This window comes from Loxodonta africana, chromosome 3 (assembly GCF_030014295.1).
Source record: "Loxodonta africana isolate mLoxAfr1 chromosome 3, mLoxAfr1.hap2, whole genome shotgun sequence".
Classification (NCBI taxonomy): Eukaryota; Metazoa; Chordata; class Mammalia; order Proboscidea; family Elephantidae; genus Loxodonta; species Loxodonta africana.
The window spans coordinates 37,336,238-37,364,169 of record NC_087344.1 but is presented as its reverse complement, the minus strand read 5'-3'; the positions used below and the strand labels follow the sequence as shown (position 1 = coordinate 37,364,169).

At 57.4% G+C, this 27,932-nt stretch overlaps 1 protein-coding gene across 5 annotated transcripts in view; it reads left to right on the top strand.

Moving 5' to 3' along the window:
- The first annotated feature begins 9,983 nt into the window (after positions 1-9,983).
- The window catches only part of MEGF6 (multiple EGF like domains 6), a 70,545-nt gene continuing 52,596 nt past the window's right edge, over positions 9,984-27,932 (top strand). For 4 of the 5 annotated variants that reach the window (XM_064281133.1, XM_064281132.1, XM_064281131.1 and 1 more), the window contains exon 1: positions 9,984-10,347. In XM_064281133.1, coding sequence (XP_064137203.1) covers positions 9,999-10,347 — 349 coding nt within the window. In that variant the 5' untranslated portion in view covers positions 9,984-9,998. Of the gene's footprint in view, positions 10,348-26,522; positions 26,851-27,932 lie in introns of those variants that run through there. The other variant, XM_064281134.1, reaches the window with a different exon arrangement.

Here is a 27,932-nt window from a genome sequence, read left to right as displayed (position 1 = left end):
GGCTCCGGGAGGAGCGCGCTGTGAGAATTCAATTCCATCCAACATTTCTGGGCCTGCTGGTTACCGTGCCAAGCTTCATAAAATGAGGGTGATGTTTCCTGCTCCGGGGAGCTGTGTGCCAAGGTCATGGAGTCCAGTCCCACAACTGGCCAGCAAGCTTCACAGGATGCTCTAGGTTATCTTTGGGTCCCAGCTGTCCCCATTTCCATCCCTGGGCAGCCTCTTGCAGGTCCTGTCCTAGCGGGGATTGCAGGTGGGACATGGACTCCTAGGGTGGCCATCAGGAGGGGCTGCTCCATCTGGGGCTACAGAGCCCATCCCAGTTGATGTCCTTGCACTCAGGCCATCTTGAAGAGGGGGCTCTGCTGGCTGCAGGCCCTGGCCAGGGCTAGGCTCCTGGGGCTGGCTGGGCCTTGTCAGTTCTGTGCCGAGGGTGGGCTGGAGACATAGCCAGGAGTGGGGGTCCATGGGGCCTGGGTGTCTCCCAGCCAAGACCCATCCCTGGGCAGTGGGGTGACAGCTTTTTGGAGGTGGAGCTGTCCCTTGGGTTTGTGCATTGGCGGCTGGTTAGGGGTAGTTTTCACTCTGACGGATGCTGAGAGGATGACTTGTTTCCTCGGCCAGGGGCAGGGGTGGGGCTGTGCCTTTGGCTGCCTGCCTTGGCACCCACCCTGCCTGGCAGAGGCTTCCAGGGAACCACAGAGCTCAGCCTTGGCCCTCGACCCCAGGGGGAATGTGGTCTGGGAGCTTCAGGAACAAGCTGAGGCAGTGTCAGCCTGGCAGTCCCATGTTGGGGGTGGTGACCCTGGGGAGGCAGCTCGGCCCTGTGGGGTCTTGGTGCTCCCCTGGCAGATCCAACTACCAGGGACCCCTTGGCAGCTGTGGAGGAGGACAAGGGGTCTTGGTTTGGGCTGGTGCCAGCTGAGCTCTGGGGCTGTGTTCCTGTGGCCTTTCATTTCTGACCCAAATACATTTAGATCCCTCCTGACTCTGACTCCATCCTGGAGTCATTAGCACTCCAGAGTGCTAATCTCTACACGCAATTCTGTTTGATGCTTCTAGCAGTCCTCCCATGATGACGATTACATTCCATCTGTGTTTCAGAGATGAGGAAACCCAGGCCCAGGGAGGTTTGCTACTGGCCAAGTTCACCCAGGGTTGGAGAGGCCGAGACAGCCCCGAACCCGTGCTATAGCTTTTAGCCCCAAACCCATGCCCATGCCCCTCAGCCGTGGAACCTGTGCCCGTGGCCCTTGGCGCTGGAACCTGTGCCTGTGGGCCAGCCCTGGAACCCATGGGCCATGCTAAGTGGGGTTTGAGTCTTCCAGGGAGGGTCCTGTGCCAAGTCAAGATGCTCTATTTGTATTCCTATTTCTTGGGCTGGGTACTTCCCTCTCTGGGGTCTTCTTAGAAGCAGCCATGGGCAGGATGGAGTCAGGGTCACAAGAAGGGCTGAGGAGCCATGTGACGGGGAGAGGCCCAGCGGAATACAAGGCCCTCCCAAAGGTGTGGGGTCCCCCCACCCCCGCAGGGTTGTTTTCATCGCCAGGTCTGAAGGGTGCAGACCCCAGGAGCAGCCTGAGTTATGTGCAGGGGGCTGCTAGCGTATGGCAGCTCCTTGGGGGTGAGGAGCTGGGGCAGCCATACCTGAGCATGCCCCTCCCCCATGATCACCTCCCACAGCCAAGCCAGCCCAGGAGACCTGGGGAACAGAGGGTGCAGATTCGTTTGGGCCCGGGATGTGTCCTGTGTGGCTGGTGGTCCCTACTACCTTCTCCCATCCCCTGAACGGGATATACGTGGGGCGGGGGCAGATTAAGGCAGCAGAGCCAGGAAGCAGCGCACTCCCAGTCAGCACCGCCCCAGTCTGCTTGGTCTCAGTCTCGTGGATGAGGGTCCCCCCAAGAAGCTCAGAGGCCAAGATGTGGGGTCCAGGGAGCCACTGAGCCAGTGCTGTGGCCTCCTCCACTTGTCCTAATCCAGGACCTGTGACCATGACCTTACATGGCAAAGACTGCAATGGGATTGAGTTAAAGACCTGGAGATGGGTAGGCTCAATGTAATCACAAGGTCCTTATGAGGGGGGCCAAGAGGGTCAGAGAGGAGGTGAGAGGACTGAAGCAGGGGTCTGAGTGATGAGGCCACAAGCCAAGGAATGTAGGTGGCGTCTAGAAGCTGGGAAAGGCAAGTACACCAATTCTCCCCTAGTGTCTGTGCTACGGAGGGAATGCGGTTTTGCCAACGCCTTGATGTTGGTCCAGTGACACTGCTTTTAGCCCTCCGACCTCCAGAACCGTGAGAGAACACACTTCTGTTGTTTCCAGCCACCTAGCTTGTAATTCGTAACTTGTAACGGCAGCCCCAAGAAACAAAACCACCACCTGCCGTGGCCTGGGGCACCCTGCTGCCTCTGGCCTGAGTCCAGGTGGATGGCCTGCTGCCAAAGCCGAGGGACCCCCACCTTTCTACGGTTCTGCCCCCCTCACCCCCTGCCAGGAGGCCTCAGTGTCTTCCTTAGGTCTACTCTCCCTGTCTCACTTCTGCCACAACCACCCTTCTCTCCTGGTGCAGCGCCTCATTCTTTTGTCCCTATTTCCTGTAGCTGGCTCAGAGTCCCACCAGGGGCCTTGTTTTACCCTTTGCGGGGTCTCAAGCCCCAGCATGCAGTGGGTTGCAGAGGAAGGTGGCCGCCAGGTGTGGGGGTGAGGGACATGTACCAGCCCCACCCACCTAGAGTGGGTGCCCCTGCTGCACGTGCCAAGCCTGTTCCCTTGAGGATGCTGAACAGGCATGTTGGCCCCACACAGCAAACTCACACAGGGAGCCCAAACTGTCCTGCTGCCCCCTGGGGAAGGAGGGGCTGGGCTTTGGAACATTCCTGGGGAGAGAGATGGGCAGGCACCAGCTGTCTCCTGCTGGGAAGGAAGCCTGTGGCCCCATAAGCAGCTTTGCCTCCTCTCGAGCCCCCTTCCTTGCATCACATAGTCTGCTTCTGCAGCTGACTTCCACCCTACCCAGCTGGGATTCAGGGGCAGCTCCAGCCTGCTGAGGTGACACCTGGCTGCAGGAAGCGATGATTATTGGCCTGTGAATCCTAGCTCCTGCCAGGTAGCCATCCCTGCAGCCCCAGCTGAGTCCAGGCCCAGGCGCCTCCACAGCTGGTAGTTTGGGACAGACCCCTCTGGGGGAGCTCTTTCCTGCCTCACCAGCTGTTCTTCCTTATGGGCAATACTTTCTTTTTTTAATTGAGGTAAAATTCATGTAACAAAATTAACCACTTTAAACTGGACAATTCACTATTTGTTGTATACCACCACCTCTATCTAGTTCTAAAACATCTTCATCACCCCAGAAGGAGACTGTGTACCCAGTAAAATGTCACTCCATTCCCCATCCCCTAGGCAACCACTAATCTATTTCTGTCTTCTATGCATTTGCCTATTTTAGATATTTCATATTGATGGAATCATACATTATGTGGCCCTTTGTGTACGACTCATTTCATGAAGCCTAATGTTTTTAAGGTTCATCCGTGTTGTAGCATGTATCAGTACTTCATTTCTCTTCATGGCTGAGTAATATTCCGTTGTATGCATGGACTGCCTTTTGTGTATCCACTTGTCTGTTGATGGACACTTGGGTTGCTTCTACTTTTTGGCTCTTGTGAACAGTGCTGCTGTGAACATTTCGTATACAAGCATCAGTGTGGACACTTATTTTCCTTTCTCTTGGGTAGATACCTAGGAGCGGAATTGCTGGGCCATGTGATGACTTTGCTGAACTTTTTGAAGCAGGCATGCCTTCCTGGTGGCATGGGAAAACTCTTCCCAGGGCAGCAATGGTGAGAAGGCAGCCAGCTTCCCCACCCAAGGCTCTGCCTGGCCTCTCTCCCTGGCCAGCTTGTACCCTCATCTGCAGCTTTGGGGAGAGCAAGGGTCCCAGGGCTGGGACTTGGTGAGAAGGAGTAGGTTGGCGGGCAGCTTTTGTGAATGGGCATCAGCACCTGGCTTGGGGGCCAAGACAATGCCCCATTGCCGCCCTCTCCAGAACATGGGTATAGTGTCACTTTCCTGCCCCCTCCCAGGGGACGAGGTTGAGTCTCCCTGAATGGGAGTCCTTGGGGACGCTATCCTCTGCAGGTTGAGGGGCAGTGCTCCAGGGAGAGTTGCTCAGAGATTGGGGTTTTCGGGAGCCAGCCTCAGGTGCTTCCCTGAGCAGAACCCTCTCTGCCTCCAGCTCCCGCTCCAGGGGAGGAGCCGGCTAACAGCCACCTGGACCTGACCTTGGATTACCTGCCCTGCTGAGTCTCAGTTTCCCCTGCCATGAGATGGAGAAGCAAGGGCTATCCAGTTCCCAGGCTGAGAGGCTCCAAGAGGCCCCCAGACTCACTTGAAAGTCAGCCCCTGGGGTGGGCCCCTGGGAGCAGTGGTGCACCAGTAAAATTCCAGTCCACAGACAACAGCCAGAGCTGGAATTCCAGTCCTGTGGGGGAGGCCAGCTGGGTCAGCTTCGGGAGGAGTGGGAAGGGGGCAGATCCTGTTGGAATTTGGCTCCAGGGTGTCCTGTGCCCCTGTCTATGGTAATTGATGGATTAGTCTGGAAGCAGCCAATGGAGTGCCTGCTGCTCCAGCCCTGGGCTGGGTTGTGGCTGGGAGCCACCCAGAAACCCACTGAGCAGTCCCAGGCTCCCACCCAAACTTGGAGCCCCAAGCACCCCAGACCAAGGGGAAAAAGGAAAGGCTTTGGGAGGACTCTCGGGGGGCTCTCCATCCACTCCTGCACTGAATGCTCATTTTCCTGGCCCATGGCAGGGTCTTCAGGCCCTTCTGTCACACATCTCCCTCTGGCCACATGCACAAGCTGCCCGCCAGGAGTCCCAGCCTGGGCCAGCTGCTGGGCTCCTATAGGCAGGGGCTGGGATGGTCTTCTGTCCTGAGGCTGGCTGCGGATAGGGTCAGTGCAGGCCACTGCCGATCACCCTGGGGTACCACCAGCAGAACCTACAGCTGCCCCTGGCCCTGGGCTGCCACCCTTCCTCCCTGCCTGGGAGACCAGCTGTGTGTTTTGAGTTCGAGTAGGTAATCTGCCCACGTAGATGCAGTTCCAGAGAACATCCCATGAGGAGCAAACTTCCCTCCACCTGACCCAGGCCCCAGTCCCCTCCCCAGGATCACACTTGTCCCACACAAGTGCTGCTGTGCTGCTGGGGGATGTGCAAAGACAGAGACCAAGGCCCACTCTGGGGAGCTGCAGCAGGACAGGGTTTATTTGTGGGCATTAAAGGCTCATAGATCATTGGGGGGGGGGTGGCTTTTAGAGATGATTCCAAAGACCCGAAGGCTCCTGGCTACCCAGAGCAGCCCTGCAGCGGGGAGACCCCCACCGTGCTGGGCATGGCTAAGGGGGCTGCCTGGCAAAGGGATGGCCACACCCAGCCCCTAGCCCCTTGTGAGGCCAAGCCTGGGTGCCAGGACCCCTGGACATGCCTGCAGGGCAGCTCGAGGGAGGCCATGCCATACCCTGGCACCTGACCTGGAAGGGGAGGAATACTCCCCACACATGCTGACTTCTCTAGACACCCAGAGGTGTGGGACCTGAAGAGTGGGGAGGCTGAGGCCCTGAGTGAGGCCTAAGGCTAGGGAGTGGCTGTCAGGGGCAGGATAGGGGCTGAAGCAACAGGAAGATGCTCTGGGTCATGCTGACCCCAAACCTGTGGAGGCCTACTCCCAGCCTGGAAGCCCCTGGCCCAGAGCAGGTCCTAGGACCTAGGCTCCACCACTGCCAGGTGATGTGGGAGAGGGAGGGGCTACTCTGAGATATTGGGAGCAGGGAGGGAGCAAAGAGGTTGATGCTATCATGCCGTAAACCCATTGCTGTCGAGTTGATCCTGATTCATAGCGACCCTATAGGACAGAGTAGAGCTGCCCCATAGGGTTTCCAAAGCTGTAATCTTACGGAAGCAGACTGCCATGTCTTTCTCCCACAAAGCAGCTGGTGGGTTTGAATCACCAACCTTTCAGTTGGCAGCCAAGGGCTTAAGCATTGTGCCACCAGGGCTCCTTGCCGTGGTGCTGTGCCCCCTGCCGAACCCACAGTGTCCCTGGGAGGGGACAGGTTTGCAGACCCAGAAGTAACAGGGAAGGCTGGGCCTTCGGCGCTTCTGCTGGGCTGCCCTGTTCCTAGACAAACACCACCCTCCTGGACAGACCATTTTCCTGGGGCTGGCTCAGCTGTCCTGAGTGGTCTTTCCCTGTCATTTTTGGGACTGCTGTGATTTCGTTCTCAGAGCCAGATGTCCACGTTGGCATTTCTCCTGTGGATCTGAGAGCTTAGGCACCTCCTTGGTGTGGAGATGCTCGCTGTATTGGTCTCCTGGGGCTGCTGGGAAGAGGGACCACCAAGCGAGTGGCTCATAAGAACAGAAATGTATTGTCTGGCTGTTCTGGAGGCCAAAAGGCTGAAATCTGGGTGTCAGCAGGCCATGCTGTCTCTGAAGCCTCTACGGGAGGATCTTCCCTTATCTCTTCCAGCTTCTGGTGGTCTCAGGCAGTCCTTGGTTGTAGATGTATCTTCACATGGTCAGCTCCCCTCTGTGTCTGTGTGTCTGTGTCTCCTCTCTTATAAAGACATCACTCACACCTTACTCCAGGATGACCTCATGTTAACATCTTTAAAGACCCTATTAACTCTATTTCCAAACAAGGTCGTGTTCACAGGTGCAGGGGTTAGGACTTCAACATATCTTTTGTGGGGAACACAGTTCAACCCATAGCACTCTCCTTGGTCCTTGTCATCACAGCACAATTGTCTCTCTGTCCTCTTTTGGACCAGGTGAGACTCCTGGGTGTGCTCACCAGTCCTGCCTTCCTCTTCACTTTGACACCTGGGCACAGTGGTCGACCTTCTTCTTTTTTTAAATTTTATTGAGATACAATACATATAACATCAAGATTGCCATTCTAACCATTTTTATGCATACAATTCAGTGACATTAATTACAGTCACCGTGTTATGTAACCATCATCACTGTCCATTTCCAAAAGTTTTTCATCAGCCCAAACAGAGCCCCTTTCCCCGCTCAGCAAACTTCTACCCCTCCCCCAGCCCCAGGTAACCACTAATAAACTTTGGTCTCTATGCTCTTGCCTATTCTGGATGTTTCATATAAATGGGAGCATATAATATTTGTCCTTTTGTGACTGACTTATTTCACACAAGGTCCCTGGGTGGTTCAAACAGTTTGCAGCTCAGCTACTAACCCAAAGGTTGGCAGTTCCAATCCACACAGCAGCAATGTGGAAGAAAGGCCTGGTGATCCACTTCCCTGAAGATTATTGCCATAGAAAACCCTCTGGAGCTCAGTTTTTACTCTGACACACGCAGGGTCATCACAAGTTGGAATCAACCCAATGGCAACGGGTTTTTTTTTTTTAATTTCACTGAGCATACTGTTTTCCAGGTTCATCCATGTCGTAGCATGTATCAGGACTTCATTTCCCTTTATTGCTGAGTAATATTAAGTTAGGAGACCGATGACGCAATGGTTAAAGCACTCAGCTGCCAACCGGAAGGTTGGGGGTTTGAAACCATGGGAGAAAGATGTGGCAGTTTGCTTCTGTAAAGCTTACGGCCTCGGAAACTCTATGGGGGCAGTTCTACTCTGCCCTTAAAGGGTTGCCATGAGTCGGAATCAACTGATGGCAATGGGTTTGGGTTGTTTTTTTTTTTTTTTTTTGGTTTTAATACTCCATTGTATGTATATACAACATTTTGTTTATCCAGTCATCTGTTTTGGCCACCTGGGTTGTATCCACCTTTTGGCTATTTGAATAATGCCACAATGAACATCGGTATACAAATATCTGTGACCCTGCTTTCAAGTCTCTAGGGTATATGCCTGTTATTTTGTCCAGGGTCTTCTGAAGGGTCTGGTCAACCTGTTTCTTCCCAGCACTGGAGATGTTCTACTGGGGAGGCACCCCCTTTCCCTGCACCTCCCCTTCCCTGCACTCCCTCCCTCCCCTCCTACTCTCCCCCTCAGGCCCATGCTGCCCACTGCTCAGGTTGGTGCGCTCCCTTACCTCTGTACCCCCACATCTGGCCACATACACAGAAGGTGCTTGGCAGAGGGGCGCCCTCTGACCTGGCCCTGCCCCTCCCTGGCTCCGGCCCCAGCGAAGGAAGAAACCCTAGGTAAGGGTACCTCCTTCTCAGTTCTGGGCTGGCATGGCCTGGGGAGGGGGCTTGTGGGCACCTAGCTGCCCCCCAGCTTCCTCTCCTCTCCTGGAGCCCCTTGTGGTGATGTTTATTCAACATTCACTAAGGGTTTCCTGTGGCCCTGAGTGCCAGGCCTGGGCTGGAAACAGGGAAACCACGAGACCAGGTGGTGCTGGTCCCCATGCTGAGGGAGGCTGGCCCAGTGCAGACAGACTCGGGCTTTGCAGATCAGTGGGAGCGAGGGAGGCAGGGTGTGGATGTGCATGGGGGTGGGGCGGGGGGTGTGTGCACTCTGGGCACCCCGGGATGCCCCAGGGAGCTGCAGGTGGAGCAGTGTGATAACACTCTAGCAGTGAAAGGGACCAGAGGCAGCAGGGCTCACGTGGGGACCAAGCTTCTGTGGGTGTGGGCTTTCAGCAGAGGTCCTGGCTGTGGTGTTTAGTGGGCTCAGGGTGACACGTTGTGACTGTCTGCCCCGTTGTGTGGCTCAGAGCCCGCCCCAAGTGTGGCCCTCTGAGTCTGGGCAATGGGGGTCCTGCTGTGCAAACAGTTGTGAAAGTAGACTCTCTGTCTTCAGCCCAGCTTGACCACAGCTGGGCTGCTGTGCTTCGTGCTTCCTGGCTGCCGCAGCCCAAGTCCCAGGGGGCTTCTGTGCTTACCCGATGCTGGGCGCCTTGATCCACCAGCTGGCCCTCTGCTCTGGCTCTCCTGCTGGGCTGGCTGGGAGAGCCTGGGCGTCACGGGCTTTAACCCCAGGGCTGGACCAAGATCTGTCTCGCCCTGCGTAAGTCTCTAGGAATTCCCAGAAAATTCCCGACGGTAACCTCAGCGGGGCCGGGCGGGGGTTACATTCCAGCAGTCCTGAGGCGTCTGGCCTTTCCCGTGGGACTTTCAGGCTCTGGGCATCTTCCAGGGCCCCTTCACGAGGTACAGAGTGAATGGCCGGGGCTGTCCAGGGAGCCTTGGGCTGCTCAGCTCTGGGGGTGCTGGTGCTGGGGTGTCAGGGGAGCTGGTGGCAGTGCTGGGGCTGTGCTGGTGCTTGGCAGTCCTCCACTTGGGGCACACGAGGGTCTTGGTTTGATTTGCACCTGCTTCCAGGTTCCGTTTCCTATGGAGTAGCAAGAAGCTGTGAGGAGGGAGGCTCGGCAGGGGTGGGGGCGGAGGCCTCTCTCTGGTCCTGTGTTATCCCACGGTGTCCTGTTCCTCCCCATCTGCAGCCCCAGTCTTGAGGCCAGCTAGCTACCCAGGGGCAGGGTGGGGAGGAGGTGATGCTTGCCCACCTAGTACCAAGCAGCAAGGTGGGGGTCCTACGAGCCCAGCTGGTCAAGTGCCCAGCCCCAGGGTCAGCACCCACGTGTCCAGAGAACAGCAGAGCTTCGGGTCTGGGTCCTGGAGGGCTGTGCCCGCACCCCCAGCTTGGCCTTAGAGCCTTGTAAATTGCACTCCTCTTGGCTCCTGGGGCCCCTCCAGGCACTCCCCCGGAAGGCCAAGCCCAGGTCTTCCTCAAACACCGCTGAATCCCACAGCCCCTGGGGGACAGCAGACCTGGGGACCCCTCCATGCTGGAGGTGGAGCTGAACTCAGTGGCCAGCTCTGAGGGCCAGGTCCTGGCCTGACCTTGTGAGACTCCTACTGCCTCAGAGCTGGAGGAACCTGGTTTTCCCTGGAAAATCAAAGCTGTGTCAGATGCCGGGACTGGAACACACAGGTGTTCTCTGGGGGAGTCGTGACACCAGGGGCAATTCTGTTATGGGGGGGGCAGGCCTCCAGGCTCGGCCCAGATGGAGTTTCTGCAAACCATGTATGCTCACAGTGCACAGGAGGGGCCGCTTCACCTCAAACGGCCCATCTTGGGGCTCTTGGCTGTCGGGTGGATGAGTCAGGGTCCCCCCCTGCTCTTGAAGGGCCTGCTGGACAGAGTGGGGTTTGCCAGCTGTTGCTGGGTGCTGTCGTCTTGTGGCGAGGGTCCCCTCAAGGCCGGCAGCTCACTGCCCTCTCCCCTTGCAGATGTGGACGAGTGTGAGGCTGCCAATGGGGGCTGCGAGGGCCGGTGCTGCAACACCATTGGGGGCTTCTACTGCCAGTGCCCCTCTGGCCACCAGCTCCAGGGGGACGGCAAGACCTGCCAAGGTAAGACCCTTGCCCCCACCTGCTGGCCCCTGCCCAGCCAACTTCAAGCTGCCTCCTTCCCAGTCCCTGGGCTTCCCCTTTCCCCAAGGGGAAACCAGCTCCTCAGGGACTTGGCCACCTGATCCATCCCTATGCCTGAGGGAGTCCTCATGGCCACCCATCCTGACCTGGAAGGTGCCTCAAGAACCTACAGAGGGGATGGGAGCCCCCGGTGTGGATCAGGGAACCTTGGGGGTAGGCAGGGGGTGGGCCCAGGCCACCCTGCTGGGGAGATGCAGGTGGGGGTCCTGGGGCTGCACTGGGGAGGGTGTGGTCGTTGGAGACTGGGGGTGGTGGCAGGGAGCCTGCCTCGGCTAGGCGAGCCAGGGCCCCGTGGACCTGCCCACAATCCTTCAATGACCCAAGTTCCGTCCTGGGCTGGGAGTTTTTGCCAACTCGGCGGACCTTGCAGCTTGGCCCCTAGTCCTTGGCCAGCTGTCAGTAAAATAAAAACAAACAGAAAGGAAATTCCCTGGAGAAGGAGATGAGAGCTGATGAGGACTGAGATGGAGAAGAGAGGAGAGGGTGTGGGAGAGCGGTGGGAGCCATGCAGACAAGCCCAGCAGCGCCTCAGTCTCCCAACGCCTTTATGCAGTGTGTTGTGCTCAGCTTTCGCCGTCATCGGAGGGGGTCGAGGCCTGCCAGCCTGGGGTGGGGTTGGGAGTCTGCCCTGCCTGAGATGTTCTGGAAACATGGGGCTTCCCTGTGCTCTTGTCTCCCTTCCCATCTGTTCTCATGGCCTGCGTGGGAATGGGACCTAATAGTGCCTTGGAGATAGGAGGTGTGGGGGCTGGGATCCCTGTGAGAAGGGGAGACAGTGCCAAATAGGCACACAGCCTTCCACCAGCTCCTGGGGCTGGCAACCCCACATCACCCTCTTCCTGGCCTTTGCCTCATTTCCCTTCTGTGCAAGGGGCTCCACTGGGGTGGCAGAAGCCACCGAGGCCCCACCCCACTCAGGATCTGCTGCATGCAGGTGGGGCTGGGTGGGGGGAGGGGGAGACCCCTCCCCAGACCCAGACCCATGTGAGGAGGAAGGGTCCTGTTTGGGTGGCCAGCCAGCGCCCACTCTCTTGCAAGGTGGCTCTGTTGTGTTCATGTCAAATCCAGCTCAAAGCAGCCCTAAATCAGCCAACGCCTGGACATTTTAAAAATAAAAGGAGACCGAGAGTCGGGGAGGGAAGTGTGGTGTCCAGAGCTGCCTCTCCCAGACTCAGGCTGGAAGGGAGGCTTTGGCTGGGTCTCAGGGAGTCTGTGTGTCTCCCAACTGGGGCCACCTGGGCAGCCTCTTCAAGGAGGATGGAACTTGTTGAGGTCTGGGCCCCACCTGGCGTCCACCTGGGCTCTCCACCAGAAGGGGGCAGAGCCCCGAGGCCAGTGGTGGAGAGCTTGCTCAGAGGGTAGAGGGCTTATGGGTTGGAGCCAGATTCCCAGGCTGGTCTGTGACATGGAACTGATTTAACCTTGATTTTGAGGGTCTGGACCCTGACCTTGGGAAGCAGCCCACCGCCTCTTGGTCTGGTTTCACTGCGGCAGGTTGGGCCTGGAGCTGCCACTGAGGCTGTGCCCAAGACCCCCAGTGCACAGACACCCCTCCTCGGTGACTGACAGGCAGGTGTGTCCTGATGTGAGCCCTGCCCTACCAGTCTTGGGGACTTGGGCATGTTCCTTCAGCCCTGAGAGCCTTAGGTGTTCCCTTCAAAAGTGGGGGTGACTGGCTGGTGTAAAGGATGAATCAAGGGGCCTAGGACGTGCTCCCAGGGAATCTGAGCTGCCCTCGCTGACTGATTTTTGGAAGTAGATAGCCAGGCCTTTCTTCCTAGTCCATCTTAGTCTGGGAAAAAAAAAAGTCTGGAAGCTCCCCTGAAATCTGTTGAGCAGCACAGCAATACACAAACCTCCAGTGACAGGTGGATGGTGGCTATGCTTGAGGTGCATTGGTCGGGAATCAAACCTGGATCTTCCACATGGGAGGCAAGAATTCTACCACTGCCCTCCACCCAGAAGACAAACCAAAAATCTAAACTCTTTGCGGCCGAGTTGATTCTGACTCATACCCACCCGATGTTACAGAGTAGAACTGTGCCCCATGGGATTTTCTTGGCTGTAATCTTTATGGAAACAGATTGCCAGGTCTTTTTTCCACAGCACTGCTGCATGGGTTCAAACTGCTGACCTTTAGGTTAGTGGCCTAGAGCAAACCATTTGTGCCACCCAGGAACCCACCTGAAGATGGTGCTGTTGTTGTTGTGTTTTCTTGGTTGTAACCTTTACAGAGGGAGTCTTGGTGGCACGGTGGCTATGCACCCGGCTGCTAACTGAAGGGTCAGCCTGTCGAACCCACCAGCCCCTCTTTGGGAGACAGATGCAGTGGTCTACTTCCTTAAAGACCACAGTCTTGGAAACACTATGGGGCAGTTCTAGTCTGTCCTGGACTCTCAGGTCCACAGGTGAACAACAGGCAGGAGCTAGGTACAGTGTCCACAAACAGAGCAGGGGCTCCCAGTGCCATCTGAGGCTGACTGTGTCCCCTTGGGAGTCTCTGAATCCAGAGGGTCCCTAGGGACAGACAAGGCCATTGTCATCCAGCAGGCTGGCTGAAGACTGGTGTGGATGAGATGACCGGTGTCTCCCTGGCCTTAGCTCCCGGGGCTCCCTGCCCCAGCTCAGCGTGTTGGATGGCTGGGCCTGAGTCACTGTGCAGCTGGACAAGGGCTTTACAAGGCCAGCAGCCTGCTGTGTTTTCTCGTGCCCCTCCCGCCCCAGAAATGACAGCTCAGGCAGGGAACAAATGGCTGACTGCCTGTGCTAATGGGGATGACGGGAAATTAAGATGTTAACCCAGAGGAAGGACGGCTTTGCCTGGTCACACGCAGGGTTGTGTGAGTTGGGTTGATGGTGTGTGTCCATGGCGTGAGCCAGAAACCACTCGAGATGATGGATTGGCATTCTAAACTCGAGCTGGCACGGGGCCTGGCTGGCCGCCTTGGCCCTTGATGTGGGCGCAGCTCCAGGTCGGTGTGTTAGCTGCGTTCTGAGAGCCAGGCCTGGAGCCGTAGCTGAGGCGGCATCTCCCAGGTGAGGCCGGGTAGGGTGTGGCCCCCCTCTGTGCCCAGGGCAGATGGGCTCGGCTGTGGTTCATGTGAGTGAGGCTGTTGGTAACCACGGGCCCTGGAGAAATGTGGGCACTGCTGCAGAATTAGGTCCTGGCTGACCTGAGCTCACCTCCAGGACGGTGGGCAGAGGCTCTACCAAGCCATGGTCTGGGAAGCCCAGTGTTTCCGTATAAGCCCCCTGGAAAGACTTGGGTGTTAGGCCCAGGTTTGAGCCTCAGCTCAACCCCTTACTGTGTGGCCAGATAATTACCACCCTGAACCTCAGTGTCTTCATCTGTACAGTGGGACATCTACTCTTGAGGAATTCAGGGGGAAAAGCTTTGAGGCCCAGTGTCTGCTGGTGGAAGGCTCTCTGTGGCAGGCACCCAGGTCCACAGGCCAAGCTCTTGGTTGAACCGTGCAAGGGGAGAAAAGCTGCCCCCACCCAAGCTGAACACTGTCCCACCTCACTGCCTTCTCTTCACCAAGGTCCTTGGGGACCAGGACCTTAATCCAGGTCCAGGTCTCCCATTCCAGCCTCAAGCCCCTGACCCTACCTTCCTCCACTGCCCGCTGATTGAGAACTCAATCCTGTAAACATACCCCATCTGTAAAATGGGCCTAATTCTTGATATTATGCCAGATGATCTAGCCAGAAGACCCTAGTGACATTGTAATGGGGGAATTTTTCTATCCTGCTCGGAGGGAGAAATCAATGCTGCCAGTTTGCTTGGAGGACACTGGGGCCTCTCCACAGGCGATAGTGAGGCCCAGGGGCCCTTGGCTTCCTTGGGCTGGTAGGTGTCATCGAATCCAGGGCCCTTGGGCCTGCTTCCCACAGGTGGTACGGGTTTGGCTCTGGAGATACCCTGCTGTTCCCACTCCTGCCAACATCAGCTCCTTCCAGGAGATAAGGAGGGGGCCTGGGAAAGAGGGCAACTGCCCAGTCAGGGAAGGGTGGGGTGGGGTGAAGGCTCTGCTGGGGCAGAGGCTCCCGCTGAACAAGGCCTTCCCTGGGTGAGGTCCTTCTCTATCTAGCGTGGAACTGGGCCTGCTCTTTTCCGGGGTGGTGGAGAGTGGTTCAGCGTGCCAACCCCCACTCCTCCGTGGTTGGGTCTTCCAGGTGGAGTTGGTGTCTTGAGAAGCTCCATGGGGGCTCCAGCCCTTGGCAGAAGCTGTGATGATGTCCCTGGGGTCCAACACTGTGGGCCCAGTCCCCAGGGGTTCTCAGCCCCTGCTGTGGAAGGGTGATAGAATCCATCCTAAGATACATGTACTTGGGATCCCAGGGGACACGGAGGAGACCTGTGCCTCCCCTCCCCCAGTGAGCCCAGGGAGCCTTTTCCCGGATCAAATTGGATGTCCCTGGGCCAGGGCTGGAGCCCTGGTGGTGTGGTGATTATGAGCTTGGCTGCTAGCCAAAAGGTTGGCAGTTCGAATTCCATCAGCCGCTCTTAGGAAACCCTACGGGGCAGTTCCACTCTGTTCTATAGAATCGTTATGAGTTGGAATCGACTTGACACAAGGGCTTGGTTTTTGGTTTTTTGGGCCAGGGGACTTCTTGCTTCCTCCTTGCTGGTCCCAGCCATCTGCACAGGCTCAGAAGGTAGGTGGGAGACAAGTCCTGGACTAGCCCATTCTCTCACCCCATGGGCTCAGCAGGAGTGAGGAGGGGCCAAGTCTTCACCGCCCCCAGGGAGAAGCAGGAATCTGAGAGTGATGAGCAGTCAGATGGGGCTTAGATTAGGAAGCATCTGGGTCGCTGGTCCGGGCTGCTGGGAGAGTCGTGGGCTGACCCGAGCCAGCTGCTGCCGTCTCTCAGCAGGAAGGGATGGGGGGCTGATAGGGATCCTGGCCTAGTGCCAGGATAGGTCCTCATAGCCCAGCCTGGGTGTGAGACCACCTGCACCTCTCGAGGCTCTTCTCAGTGGGCCTCCTCTGACCTCCCTGCTGGGTGGTGATGCTTTGTTCCACCGATCGGGGTGGATTATCCAATAGGCAAGGTAAGCACCGTGCTTACCTTGCTTACCAGATCATCTATAATGAACAATTTCACATTTTTTCACCACATCAAAGATTCTGCTTCTAGGTATGGCTGGTGTCTGTCTCTCTCCCAACCCCCACAGCACCTTCCTACTGAACCAAAGCTTCTTTTCAAATGTACAGTCCCTGACAGGGACAGATTACCTAGTCAGCAGGGTAAGCATGGGCTTATCTACTAACCTGTAGTGAACAATTTCACATGGGTTTCACCACATAAGCACAGGCTTACTTGTGCTTACTACAGATTAGGAAGTAAGCACACATAAGCGCGTGCTTACCTTACTTATTGGGTAATCCACTCCTGCCACCAATGGCAGGCCCCTTCACCCCCAAGATCGGCCCATGGTAGAACCCCTTACTCCTAAGAGCGGCGCTCGCAGGGGAGGTTCATTGGAGGGATTTGTGCTTCAAGGACTGTTGCGCTTCCCATCATGGTGCTGCTCTCACTGAAGGAAGAATGGGAAGGGGTGGCCGTAAAGGTTATAGTGACAGGCAAGCCACGGCTCTGTGCAGCCTGCTCTGAGCCAGCCTGGCGAAAGCCCCCCACTGTCACTCCGTCCTTGTGCTGTGATGCCCATTTTCAATATGTGAGCCCCAAAGAGGGGTGGAAATGGCCCGTCACACAGCCAGGAAGTGCCGGGGGAGGCGGGGGATGCAGACCACTTCCTGGAGGTGAGCCTGGAGCCACCCCACAGGCCCATCTGAGGGTGCCACCACTGCCCCTCCAGCCTGCACTGTCAGGGGCCAGGGGCCTGCCTAGACTGACCCTTGGCACATACCTGGGGCCTGACTCAGGTGGATTTTTTTTTTTTACTGGGGGTGAAATTCACAGAACATAAAATTCACCATTTTGAACTGGACAATTTAGTGGCATTGAGTACATCCACAATGTGCGATTCCCACCTTTACCTCACTGCTGAACATTTCCGCCACCCGCCAAAGGAGACCTGTATCCATTGGCAGTTTCTGTCCATCTCCCCCTCCTCTCAGGCCCCACTGACCACAGATCCACTTCCCGTCTCTATGGATTTGCCTGCTCCGGACATTTCGTATGAGCAGAATCACGCAATCTCTGTCCTTTTGTGTCTGGTTTATCTTACTTAGCATACTGTTTTCAAGGTTCATCCATGTTTTGCATGTCCTAGGACTTCATTCCTTTTTATGGCTGAGCAATATTCCATTAAGGAGCCCTGGTGGCACAGTGTTTAAGCGCTTGGCTGCTAACTGAAAGATTGGTGGTTCACGCCAATCTCTGTTCCATGGGAGAAAGGCGTGGCGGTCTGTTTCTGTAAAGATTGTTGTTCTTGTTAGGTGCCATCGAGTCAGTTCTGACTCATAGCGACCCTATGTACAACAGAAACACTGCCCGCTCCTGCATCATGCTTGTGATCGTTGTTTTGCCTGAGCCCATTGTTGCAGCCACTGTGTCAATCTATCTCATTGAGGGTCTTCCTCTTTTTTGTTGACCCTCCACTTTACCAAACATGACATCCTTCTCCAGGGACTGGTCCCTTCTGATAACAAGTCCAAAGTACTTGAGACGAAGTCTTGTCATCCTTGCTTCTACGGAGCATTCTGGCTGTACTTCTTCCAACACAGATTTGTTCATTCTTCTGGCAGTCAATGGTATATTCAATATTCTTTGTAATACCATAATTCAAAGGTGTCAATTCTTCTTGGTCTTCCTTGTTCATTGTGAAGCTTTTGAGGTGCATATGAGGTGACCGAAAACACCATGGCTTGGGTCAGGTGCACCTTAGTCCTCAAAGTCACACCTTTACTTTTCAACACTTTAAAGAGGTCTTTTGCTGCAGATTTGCCCAATGCAATGCATCGTTCGATTTCTTGACTGTTGCTTCCATGGGCATTGATTGTGGATTCAAGGAAAATGAAATCCTTGACAGCTTCAATCTTTTCTGTAAAGATTACAGCCTCGGAAACCCTATGGGGCAGTTCTACTTTGTCCTATAGGGTTGCTATGAGTTGGAATTGATTCCATGGCAACTGGTTTGGCTTTGGTTTTTCAATATCCCATTGTCTGGCTGTACCACATTGTGTTTATCCATTCATCTGTCGATGGGCATTTAGGTCCTTTTGGCAATTGTGAATAGTGCTGTGGTGAACAATGGTGCAGAAATGTCTGTCTGAGCTCCTGATTTCTAGTCTTTTTGGTATGTACCTAGGAGTAGAATCGCTGGGTCATATGGTAATTTTATGTTCAACTTTTGGAGGAACTGCCAACTGCTTTCCTGCATTGATTCTTAAACAACCTGCCTGTACAGACGAGGAGGCCGAGGCCGGACAGGTGGTGTGGCCTGCCCATCCTGAGTCACCTGTGGGCAGTACAAGCAGGTGTGAACGAAGCCCTTGCTTATCTCTGTGAGCTCTGGGGTCTGGTCTCTCCCTGGCCAGTGTTCCCTAAGTTCCGGAATCTGGGCCCTCCCTGGCTAGCATTCCCTGGGTTTCTCTTCTGGACATGGTCGAGGAAACCCAAGTGTGAAACGTATTCCTTCCAGGCAGGGCGTCGGTGTTTCTGGGCAGTGTCTGTGGCCAGGGCCGATCCTGTGCCGAGAGCTGAAAGCTCTCATTTCCTCTCCTGGCTCTCTTGCTTCTCCAAGCAGCACATTCTGGCAGGTATAGTCATAGTGAAGGCCAAGGCAGGAACATAATAGCCTTCAACCCCACAGTTAGAGCCAAGCTGGTGACAAGCAACCCAAGGCCTGCCGTGGGCCTAATCCCTCACCCTGGGACTGGGAGAATCTTTCTAAGGAGAACCAAGGCCAAGCCGTCTGCAGTCTCTGAGGGGCCATGCTCCAGGTGCCCATGCCACTGAAGGACCTGCTGGTTCCTGTCAGACCTGGAGATGGGGTGGAGGGAAAGAGCCAGACGCTGGAGTCAGAAAGCCCAGGGTGCAAATCTGGCCCCCTGATTTAGTAAAGAGGTGACTCAGGGGTTTGGTTTAACCCTGGGAGCCCACCATCCTCAGGTTCAGGGCTTGGTGAGAGGGTGTACACACACCCCAGCCATGGACAAAAACCTACCCTGTGGACCTGGCCTGGTCCAGTCAGCTCCTCCTGGGGCAGCTGCCCTGTAGAGAGAAGACAGGCTAGACAGGCCATCAGCAGACCAACCATTCAGGGGGGCCTGCCCCCTGCATTGGCAGCTGCCCCTACAGAGCCTGCAGAGCCCAGAGGGGTCTCCTGGGTGGGGAGCTCATGCAGCCACTCTCCCCCTGTTCTAGAAACATGACTGGTCCCAGCTCTGTTTCCATGCAGTTCACGGGTTCTGGCTGAAGAGGCTGGAGTGGTTCAGGGCAGCAGTGACCACTGCTCACCAGAGCCATGGGCTGCCCGCCATGTGGCCTTGGGCACCCCATTGCCCCCTGTGCCTGTCCTGGAAATGGAGGCCCCAGGCCCTCTCAGTGGATGGTGGGAGGCAAGGAGGCCATGTGAAGGCAGACCCCCTGCCCTCCACCCACCAGGTAGGAGGGACACTCCCCTCCACCAATGAGCTTAGCTCCTTCCCTGTCTGTTTCTGTTTGTAGGGCCCCTCCATTCCAGCCCCTTCTTCAGATTCTCGTGCTGCCAGTCCTCTTGGCTGTGGTCATTTCTGTCCCTCCTGGTTTGTGACAGTGCTTGAACCATACCCCCACTGTCCCGGGAACTACTTCCCCATCATGGTCTCAGGCTCTTCCCCAGGGCACCCTGAGATGTGATCCAGGCCCCGGCCTCCTCCCCTGACCTCCTGAGCCTCTTTCCCCTCAGAGCCTGGCTGGGGCGGTGGGCTTCTGACCCCACCAGGCCCTCAGACAAACCCTGTGTTTGTCTTTCTGCCTGGTTCAGAGGCCAGTCCCTGAGCCCGGGGTCTGACCAGAGCCACTGTGAGGGAAGGGGGCAGAGGGGAATCTTTGTCATAATAAGACCCTAGGGCTTGTGTAACTTCCATGTGGAGATTTTGGAAGGAGGGTGTGGACCCAGAGCCACGGGTGCTGCGCCCCCCAGTTGGAGCTGGGAGTCCTGGGCATTTGGAAGTTGCTTCTCTGATTGTGTGGACTGGCGGCTGTGCCCAGCTCTCCTGGTGGCAGGGTAGTGTAGCAGGAGCTAGTGGGCCAGGGCGTGGGAAGGGCAGCACAGGGGGCCTCAGGGGCGAGGGGAGTGGTGGTGGCTGGCCAGGGCCTGCCAACTGCAGCTTGGGTACCTTTGGAGGCACGTGCTGCCTGGGCCCCAGCACCAGGCCTTGGCTGGGTGCCACCCCTCAACCCCTGCATCTTGTGAGGGGTTCCAGTGGGTGCCTGGCTGTGCTTCAGGTGGGGAGCGAGGAGAGCAGAGGTGGCCGAAGGGGCCTAGTGCCCCTTATGGGCTGCTGTAAGCAGCTTGGTGATGTACCCCGGTCATTGATTTGTGGGGGCTTCTTTTTTTTTCTAGTCTGCGGGGTGCCCGCCACAGCCTGGTCCTGGCATGGTGTTGTGCTCCCAGCTGGTGTCCAGGCACACGGTGTCAGCAAACCTTCTGGCCCAGCATTCAGGCCTTCCCTGATCCCCTGTCCCTTCTACTGCCTGGCCTGCTCTGCCCAGTGGTCCCCCACCTGCCCTATACATCCTCCCTGACAATCCAGGCTGTTTAAGTCCCCTGAAATCTCATGCCCTTCCCATCTTCTCTGCCTGTCCAAAGGCCAGCTCAGGCTCTTCTCCTCCAGGAAGCCTTCCCGGATCACCCAGGCTTCCCGTGTGTGCAGTGTGAAGTTCAGGGGCCCCTATGTGCCCTGTCTGTGGTCTCTGCGACCCAGGGACCTCTGGTTTCCCCAAGGAGAGTCCAGGTACCCAGGGCAGCTGGCCTTAGGACTGTGCCTGTGGTGGGGCTGAGTCAGCACTTGAGGCCCCCCAGGGAGTTTGCCTGGCCACAGGGAAAAGAAAAGAAGGAGCAGCAGAACACCGCGGAGCCCTGTCACGTGCACAACCACGTGCACATGTGTCTGGGAGTGCAGCATGGTTCTGCTGGCTGGCCGTGCCGCCTCCCTGTGACAGGTCACAACCTGGGCTTCTCCGCATGTTGGGGGGGCCTAGGTGCCCCTAGGCCGCCTGGCCTCTGCTGGGGCATGTGAAGTGGAAAGCTATTCTCTCTTGGATCCTCGCAGGGGCCTTGCATTTGCTAGAGGAGGGGGCGCCCTGTTTCTGCCTGGCCAGCCGGAACAGCTGCAGCCAGCCTGGCAGCTGGGCTCATGGAAACAGCCCTGGTTTCAATTTTCCTTCCTTTGTCTTGGGTGAGGAGCAGAGACAGGCTAATGGATTTGCCATGCGGCTGCCACTGGAGGGATTCCGGAGGCCAGAGCCAGGCTTGGCGTTCTTCTGAGGCTGATAGCCCTGTTCTCTGCTCCTGAAATAAACACCGCCCTCGAGAAGGGTGGGAGGGCCAGGCGGGGGCTGGTTCTATGCAGTCTCTGTGAGGAGGCAGGTTAGACCCCACCGGACCTCAGACTGAGAGCTGATCTGCTCTGGACTCGGCTCTCGAGGTCAAGGGTTGGAAGTAGCCAGGCCAGGTCTATTTTTCCAGCTGACTAAGAGGTTGGTTGCTAACCAGAAGTTTGAATCCACCAGCCTCTCCTTGGAAATGCTGTGAGGCAGTTCTGTTCTGTCCTCCAGGGTCGCTATGAGTCGAAATGGACTTGATGGCAACGAGTTAGGATTTTTTTGGTTTAAGGGGCCTTTGCCCTTTGGGGATAGCCAAGGAAGGATTTTGGCTGTGAGGCCTTGAGCCTTGTAAGGCACTTTGAAAGCTGCCTAAGAGAACAGACTCCCTTCTTGTGCCTTCCTGGCCGTTCTCTTCCTACCACTGGGGGTGCCTGCAATACCCACCTGGTCACTGCCAGGTCCAGCACCCTCCCTGCCCTTTGCTGGTCTTGGGCTAACACCTAGGCCACCTTCTGTGGCCTCCCAGGCCTTCCAAGTCAGCCTCTGCCCACCTCCTCTGTGCCCTCTTGCCCACCTCCCCAACTCCCACCCACCTCCCCAGCACCACTCACCTCTCCAGCTCCCTCTGCCCATCCTCCTCCTGCTGTTAGCCCAACAGTCTCACTTCACCTCCCCCCGACATGGGGGTCCTCAGTCATGGGCACACCCTCACCTTTCCCATGCCCCCAGCCCGCTCCCACTTTGCTCATCCTACCCCAGATGAGGGGTGTCACCTGTGTGCCCAGAGCCCTCAAAGCCCCAGGGTCCCTTGCATGATCCTGGGAGGGAGAATGAATCTTGAAGCTCCCAGCTTGAAGTGACCCAGGTGCCTCCTGTTCATCATTCATTGGCTGGAACCAGTCACGTGAGCACGCCTGCTTCAGGGGACACACATGTGCACGTTTGTGTGTGTGCATGTGCGTGTACATACTTGTGATGCACACGTATGTGCACATGCATGTGTGTACATGTGTGCATATGCACACACAGTCCTCCCATGAGCTCAGAAGGGTGAGAATGGGCCGTGGTGGTAAAGGCAGAACCCCGGTGGCTGGCTCTTCCTTGGTCAGCCACTCACACGTGACTGACCTTGTTCAGGGCCCATCCATGTACCTGATGGGTAGGTGGCTTGCCCACTCTCTGTTCTCAGCCCCTGTGCAGTGCTGGGCGTGGACAATGTACCCAGATATTGTAGATGGTCCACAGCTGCTGCTCTGCCCTGGTACCTCAAAAAGTGCAGCCCCCCAATCACAGGGTTGTGACCTCTGGGGCCTCTTGGGCATGTCCCTCCTCTCCCTCACCCCTTCAAACCAATCTGCCTGCAGAGGGCTCTTATCCTCTCCCTGCTCCATCCTCAGAGTCATCCTAGAAGTGAGGAACCTATGTGCCCTATCCTCCACCAGGCAGGCAGGCAGAGCCAGGGTCCCCGTCTGGCACTGCATCGGCGGCTGACCAGCCTGGAGCGGTGAGCTGGAGCTGGGCTGGCGGGTGGAGCAGGCGCTTCTTCTGCTGACAAACAGACATTCCGCTTGGCAGAGATGCCCAGCCCATTTCCACACCAGGAACGCATTTCCCAAACAGCTTCCAGACCCCACAGGCGCAGCCCTGGATGCGCTTGGCGGTGGCACCAAGGAGGGACAGTGGGATGGCTGCAGGCTCCGTCTGGGCCGCTGGTGCTTGGCGGGCTGGTGAGCTCCATGGCTGTGTGCTGGGCCTCCGTGTGGATGGAGGGCACAGAGCCACTGCACCGCCTCAGTCTGTCAGGGAGGCACTGCCAAGCTCGTCCATGCCATGGAATGTGCCAGCCTGTGCCAGGCTCCGGGGACGTGAATATAGCCCTCAGTCAGGTAGGGAGACATTGCTGTACCCCTAGAACTCTGCCTTGCCCATAGTGGGCACACACTTCATTGTTGAACGAGTAAGTGAAGGAATGAGTGAATGAGTGAGTGAATGAACGAGAGTAAGTGAACAAGTGAATAAGTGAATGAACCAACAAATGAATGCATGAAAAAATGAATGAGTGAGTGACCAAATGAGTAAGTGAATAAGTAAATGAGTGAATGAGTAAATGAGTGAATGAGTGAATGAGTAAATGAGTGACAGAGCAAGGGAATGAACCAATGAATGAATAAGGGAGCAAATAAGAGAATGATCTTTGAGAGAGTAAGTGAGTGTGAGTGAATGAGTGTATAAACCAATGAACGAGTGATCTTATGAGAGAGTGAGTAAGTGAATGAATGAGTGGATGGGTAAATGTGGAGGAGGGCTGGGTCACCCCCAACGCAGAGGTGGTGGCAGCAGCCTGCTCTGGGCCTGAGGCCTGGTAGGGAGGTGCTGCAGAGGTGGCCTGTGAGCTGGCACTGAAGGATAAATTGAAGTTTAAGTCCATCGGGTGGGTGGCAGGATGAACGTTGGGGTGATAAAGAAGCTGAGGCCCAGGGAGGTCAAGGTCACCCAGAGAATGTCGTAAGAGACAGAATTTGAACCCAGAACTTCCTAGACATGTTTTTGCCCAGCACCCATCTCAGTGGTGAGAGAGCCCTCTGGAGGCCCTGCCCGGAGGAGCTGCAGCTGTGAGCTCGGGGCTGAGGCCTGTGAGTGTGTGTGGCGAGGGGCAGTGCCGGACACCAGGTGGTGGGTGAGCAAGAGTCAGCATGAGCCTCCCCTCCTCCACTGCTCAGGACTCCCTGGGGCCCTTGCTACCCAGGAGGAGGAGCTCAGGGTGGAGGTGGTGGCAGAAAGAGACTGTTTAATCGGAGTCAGACTTAGTCCCTCTCAGCAGCCCTCTATGTTCTGTGGGACCTGGGACAGTCATTTCTCCTCCGAGAACAGGCTTAGCAAGATCCAGAGAATGTTGCAGAACCTGGCAATCTCAGTGCAGGGCCCAGGGCGCTTCTGCACGAGTCTCCCGTCTTGACAGATGAAGATTCAGTGTGGCGTGTCCGCCAGGGGCAGAGGTAGGTAAGGGGGTGTCAGCACGAGAGGAGGAGAAGGGCGGACCCAATGCTTGGGCGGGGGGAGGAGGAGTGGATGTTCCCCTGGGCTGGTCAGGTGGAGGCTGGCTTGCAAGGGGGCAGGAAGGCAGCTTGGGGGCTGGGAGGTCGGTGTGAGCGACCGGGAGCCTTGGGCCGAGCTGGCAAGGTGGGCAGTGCCAGGGCAGCCCCTTCCCGCCTGCTGGTGTCTAAGGAGCGGGACTCCCTACCCCATCTTGCAGCTGCAGACCTAGCCTCAATCCGTGAACTTTCATAGCTTTTGAGGGTTTCCAAGGCAGAAATGATGGAGTCATTGCCCAGACTTGTCCTTGTGAAGCATTCCCAAGGTCTAATTGTGCTCTCTGCATTGGCCCCTGGAAACTCAAGAGTTCATGGCCGATCTCCTCCCTGGCCTCTCAGCATGGTGGAGGGTGACTCATCAAACCCCTGCCTCCTCTGGCTCTCAGGCCTCTGCCCACTGCCCGAATGAGGAAACCGAGGCCCAGAGGGGTCCTGGCACTTGTCCATGCACACAGGCTCCCGTCTGCCCCGGCCGTGCTCTGCTTACTAGGGACGAGGCTGAGGCAGCGAATGGCCTGGGGACGAATGGCTGCTTAGCCTGGAGTGGGCGTGCAGCCCAGGTCAGCACCCTGAGGTGGGATGAGGGGGCAGAGCAGGGGGCCCAGCTGTGGAGGGTTGGGGTGCTGTGGGAACTGCCGGGTGAAGGCCCTGCCGCCCTCTCCAATACCTTCTGTTAACACTTGGTGCCACGGGTTTGAGAATGATGGAGACTTTGCAGGGTGAGGCTTGGGGTGCGGCAGGGTGCTGAGCAGAGGACAGGGAGGGGAGCTCATGGAAGAGTCTCACGGATAGCAGAACCCCCCTCCACTGCCTTGAGCTGGGCTCTGCCAGCTGGGTGCCTGGCCAGGCCAGTGGGTGGGCAGGCCTCTGGATGGCAGATAGAACCCAACGAGGTGACTGGTACCTGTGCTGGGCCCTTCTCTGTCATGGGCTTGTGGCTGCCCTTTGGCCAGGCCTCACAGGTGGGCTGGGTAGGTCCCTCTACCACACCTCAGCACTGAATGGGGCTTCCTGAGAGGGCAGACCTGGGACAGCCTTTCAGTACAGGCTGGTGGCATCCAAGTATGGATGTGGAGATCTGCCTTCAGGTACCACCCAGTGGGGCTGGGGCTGGAGGGGACATCCACTTGACTGGACATGTGATGAAGGTCGTATCCTAACCTCCCCCAGTCTCAGTTTCATCTCAAGAATGGGGACAGCCCCTGTCCCTCAGGGCCATGGTGAGGATGAGAGCCAGGTACACAGTCACAGCAGCTGTGGTTTCTCATCGCACCATCGACCCAGTGCCCGGTAGGCCCCTGCTTGTGCCAGGCCAGGTGACCCCTGTGCAGGTACCCCTGGCTCCCCTAGATTAATGGCTGGCAGTCCCTGAAGAGAGGTGGCTGGGGGTGTCCCCAGGCTTTATGCCTCTGCAGGGGCCCCAGTCGAGTGGCCTTCGGGGGGCATGGACAGTGCTCCAGAGATGCTGCCTTTGGAGGGCTTCCTGCAGATGGCCCGGAAACAGGTGTGGGTGGGACTCTAGCCCCTGTGGGGGTTCCCCTGGCCCCATGACCACTGCTCATGATCATCCAGTGCCCAGCTAGTTTGCTCCAGCTTTGCTCTGAGCGTGGAGTCTGACGCCCTGAGGTACATGTGGAAGGAGGGCTGGGAGAGGTTGGGGGCTCTGGGGTCTCCAGACCCCAGGCAAGGAAGACATGCTACTGCAAGTCAAGGGTTGGCCTGACTTCAGGCTCCCTGAGGTTGCCTGGGGATGTGGTGGGGGAGGGGGCTTGGGTTTTCTTCTTAAGCAGGGAGGGGTTGCCCACCGCTCTGGGGTTGGTGCCTCATGATCTTCCCAGCCCTGTACTTATGCCCTCACGCCCCCCACCCCCACCCCCACCCCCCACTGTGGGATACAAGGGTTCTCCAGCCCAGGCTCCTCAGGTACAGGCCCTGGTCCAGTGGTGGTGGTGGAGCAGGATAGTACAAGGCAGGGGACATCTAGGCTGGGGGAATATCCTCACCACCAGGGTTTCCACTTAGCAACACCACCTCAGGGTGCCTTCATCTCCCCACCCTTCCAAACTTGGCACAGCTGGGCCCCCACCAAGCCACATGCAGGACCCACAGTGCCCATAGGATGCTTCCTCCTGGCCTTTGGTTTCTTCTCTATGTTTGCACAGGGGAAGGTATGCGTTTGTGTATGTGTGTGTTTATGTATGTCTGAGTTTGTGTGTGTTTGCATAGATCTGTGTGTGTTTGTGCATGTGTTGCGCGCATATCCATGTGTCCCGGCCCGTGACCGCGCGCGGAGGAATGTGTCGGGCAGGCGGACGCGCGTTGGCTAGGCCCAGCGCAGCACCCCCGGAGCCACGGCGGAGGCGGGCCAGGGGCGGGGCAGCCCCCTCCAGCGAGCGAAGATTTGGCTTGTACCTGTTGGGGGAGGAGGGAAAGCTGAGAACATAAAGGCGAGGGGGCGGGCCGGCGTTAGCGGCTCCCCAGCGGCGCCGAGCTGAGTGGCCGCCTTGTGTGCCCGCCTGAGCCGGATCTGGAGGCAGAGCGCGGAGCCCGATCCCGGAGCCCAAGCCCGAGTCGCCCAGCCAACCTCGCTGCTCTCCTGCCTTGCAGCTAGGCGCCCTGGTCCCGGCGCCTCCTCCGCTCGCTCGGGCCAACCCCGCCATGGGGGCGTCCCGGGGCGCCAGCGGGCTGGCCGCGCTCTGGTGCCTCGGGCTCCTGGGGGGCTTGGCGCGCGTCGCGGGCACGCACTACCGCTACCTCTGGAGGAGCTGCTATCCGTGCCACCTGAGCCAGGCCGGCTATCCTGTGAGCGCCGGCCAGCGGAGGCCAGGTGGGCGCTGGCGACCCGCTCTGCCGGGCCAGTGGAGATGGGGCGGAGGCGCGGCGGGACCTGGTCGGGTGGGCCGGAGCGCTGCTCTTGTTTCCTTTTTCCAAAGTTTGGGTCTGTGCGTCTGGGGGTGGGGCGGGGGGCAACGGCGGCGCCTTAACGGGAGAGGGCTGGGAACTTGTAAATGGTTTAGACCGGGATGCCATCATCTGAATTCCTGCTGTCCCTCTGGGAGGCCCTGAGGCTGGTGACAGCAGGGTGGCCATTTGACTGGAAGGAAGGGAAACATCCCTTGCTTCGCCTGCGGAGGTGTGTGTATGGGAGGGACCTGCAGGGGGTCAAATGAGAAGGTGGGCTAGAGAGAGAGGGCCCCTGGCCCCCCACAGCGGGGTGGGGTCTCCCCCTCCAGGATCCCAGGAGGCTGGGGCCGTTTGAGTTCATGGTGTGATTGTGGCCGATGCACCATGGCAGGTGCTGGAAAATCCTTTTTGCTTTCAGGGCATGGTCAGCCCAGTGGGCTGTGAGGACAGCCAAGAAGCCAGGACTTGGGGACCCCAGCAGCCTGTGGCAGGCAGGGTGCACCCTGGCCTCACTCAGCTCCCACTCCCCCCTCCCCCCCCACCCCGCAGTTTAGGTCTGATGGTACCTGAGCTGCGCCAGCTCCTTCCACGGGTAGAGGGCTCTGAGGGCTCCTAGTGCCAGGCCGGCCTTTGATTGAGCAGTGTCGTGGGGGTTGGATGGCACCACCAGCCTTCAGCTTGGAGACACTGCAGGTCAGTCCAGTCCCCTTGGGGGTGAGGGTGACTGGCCTGGTGTCAGCTCAGGGGTGTGTCCCGGCATGGAGCTGCCAAAGTCCTTAATCACACAGCTCAGCTGAGGGTGCAGAGGGGACCAAAAGGACCATGGGGACTTTCCTGCAAACCCTGGCCTGGCCGTCACTTAAAACAGCTGTCACAGATTTTTGTATATTACATTATGCTCCAGTGGGCCAGGCGCCCCTGCCCAGAGCCATCATCAGTCTTCTGAGCCCTGCAGGACCTTCACAGGCTCCCCCGTCCTCTGGGGAGTTGCTAGTTGTTCTCTCT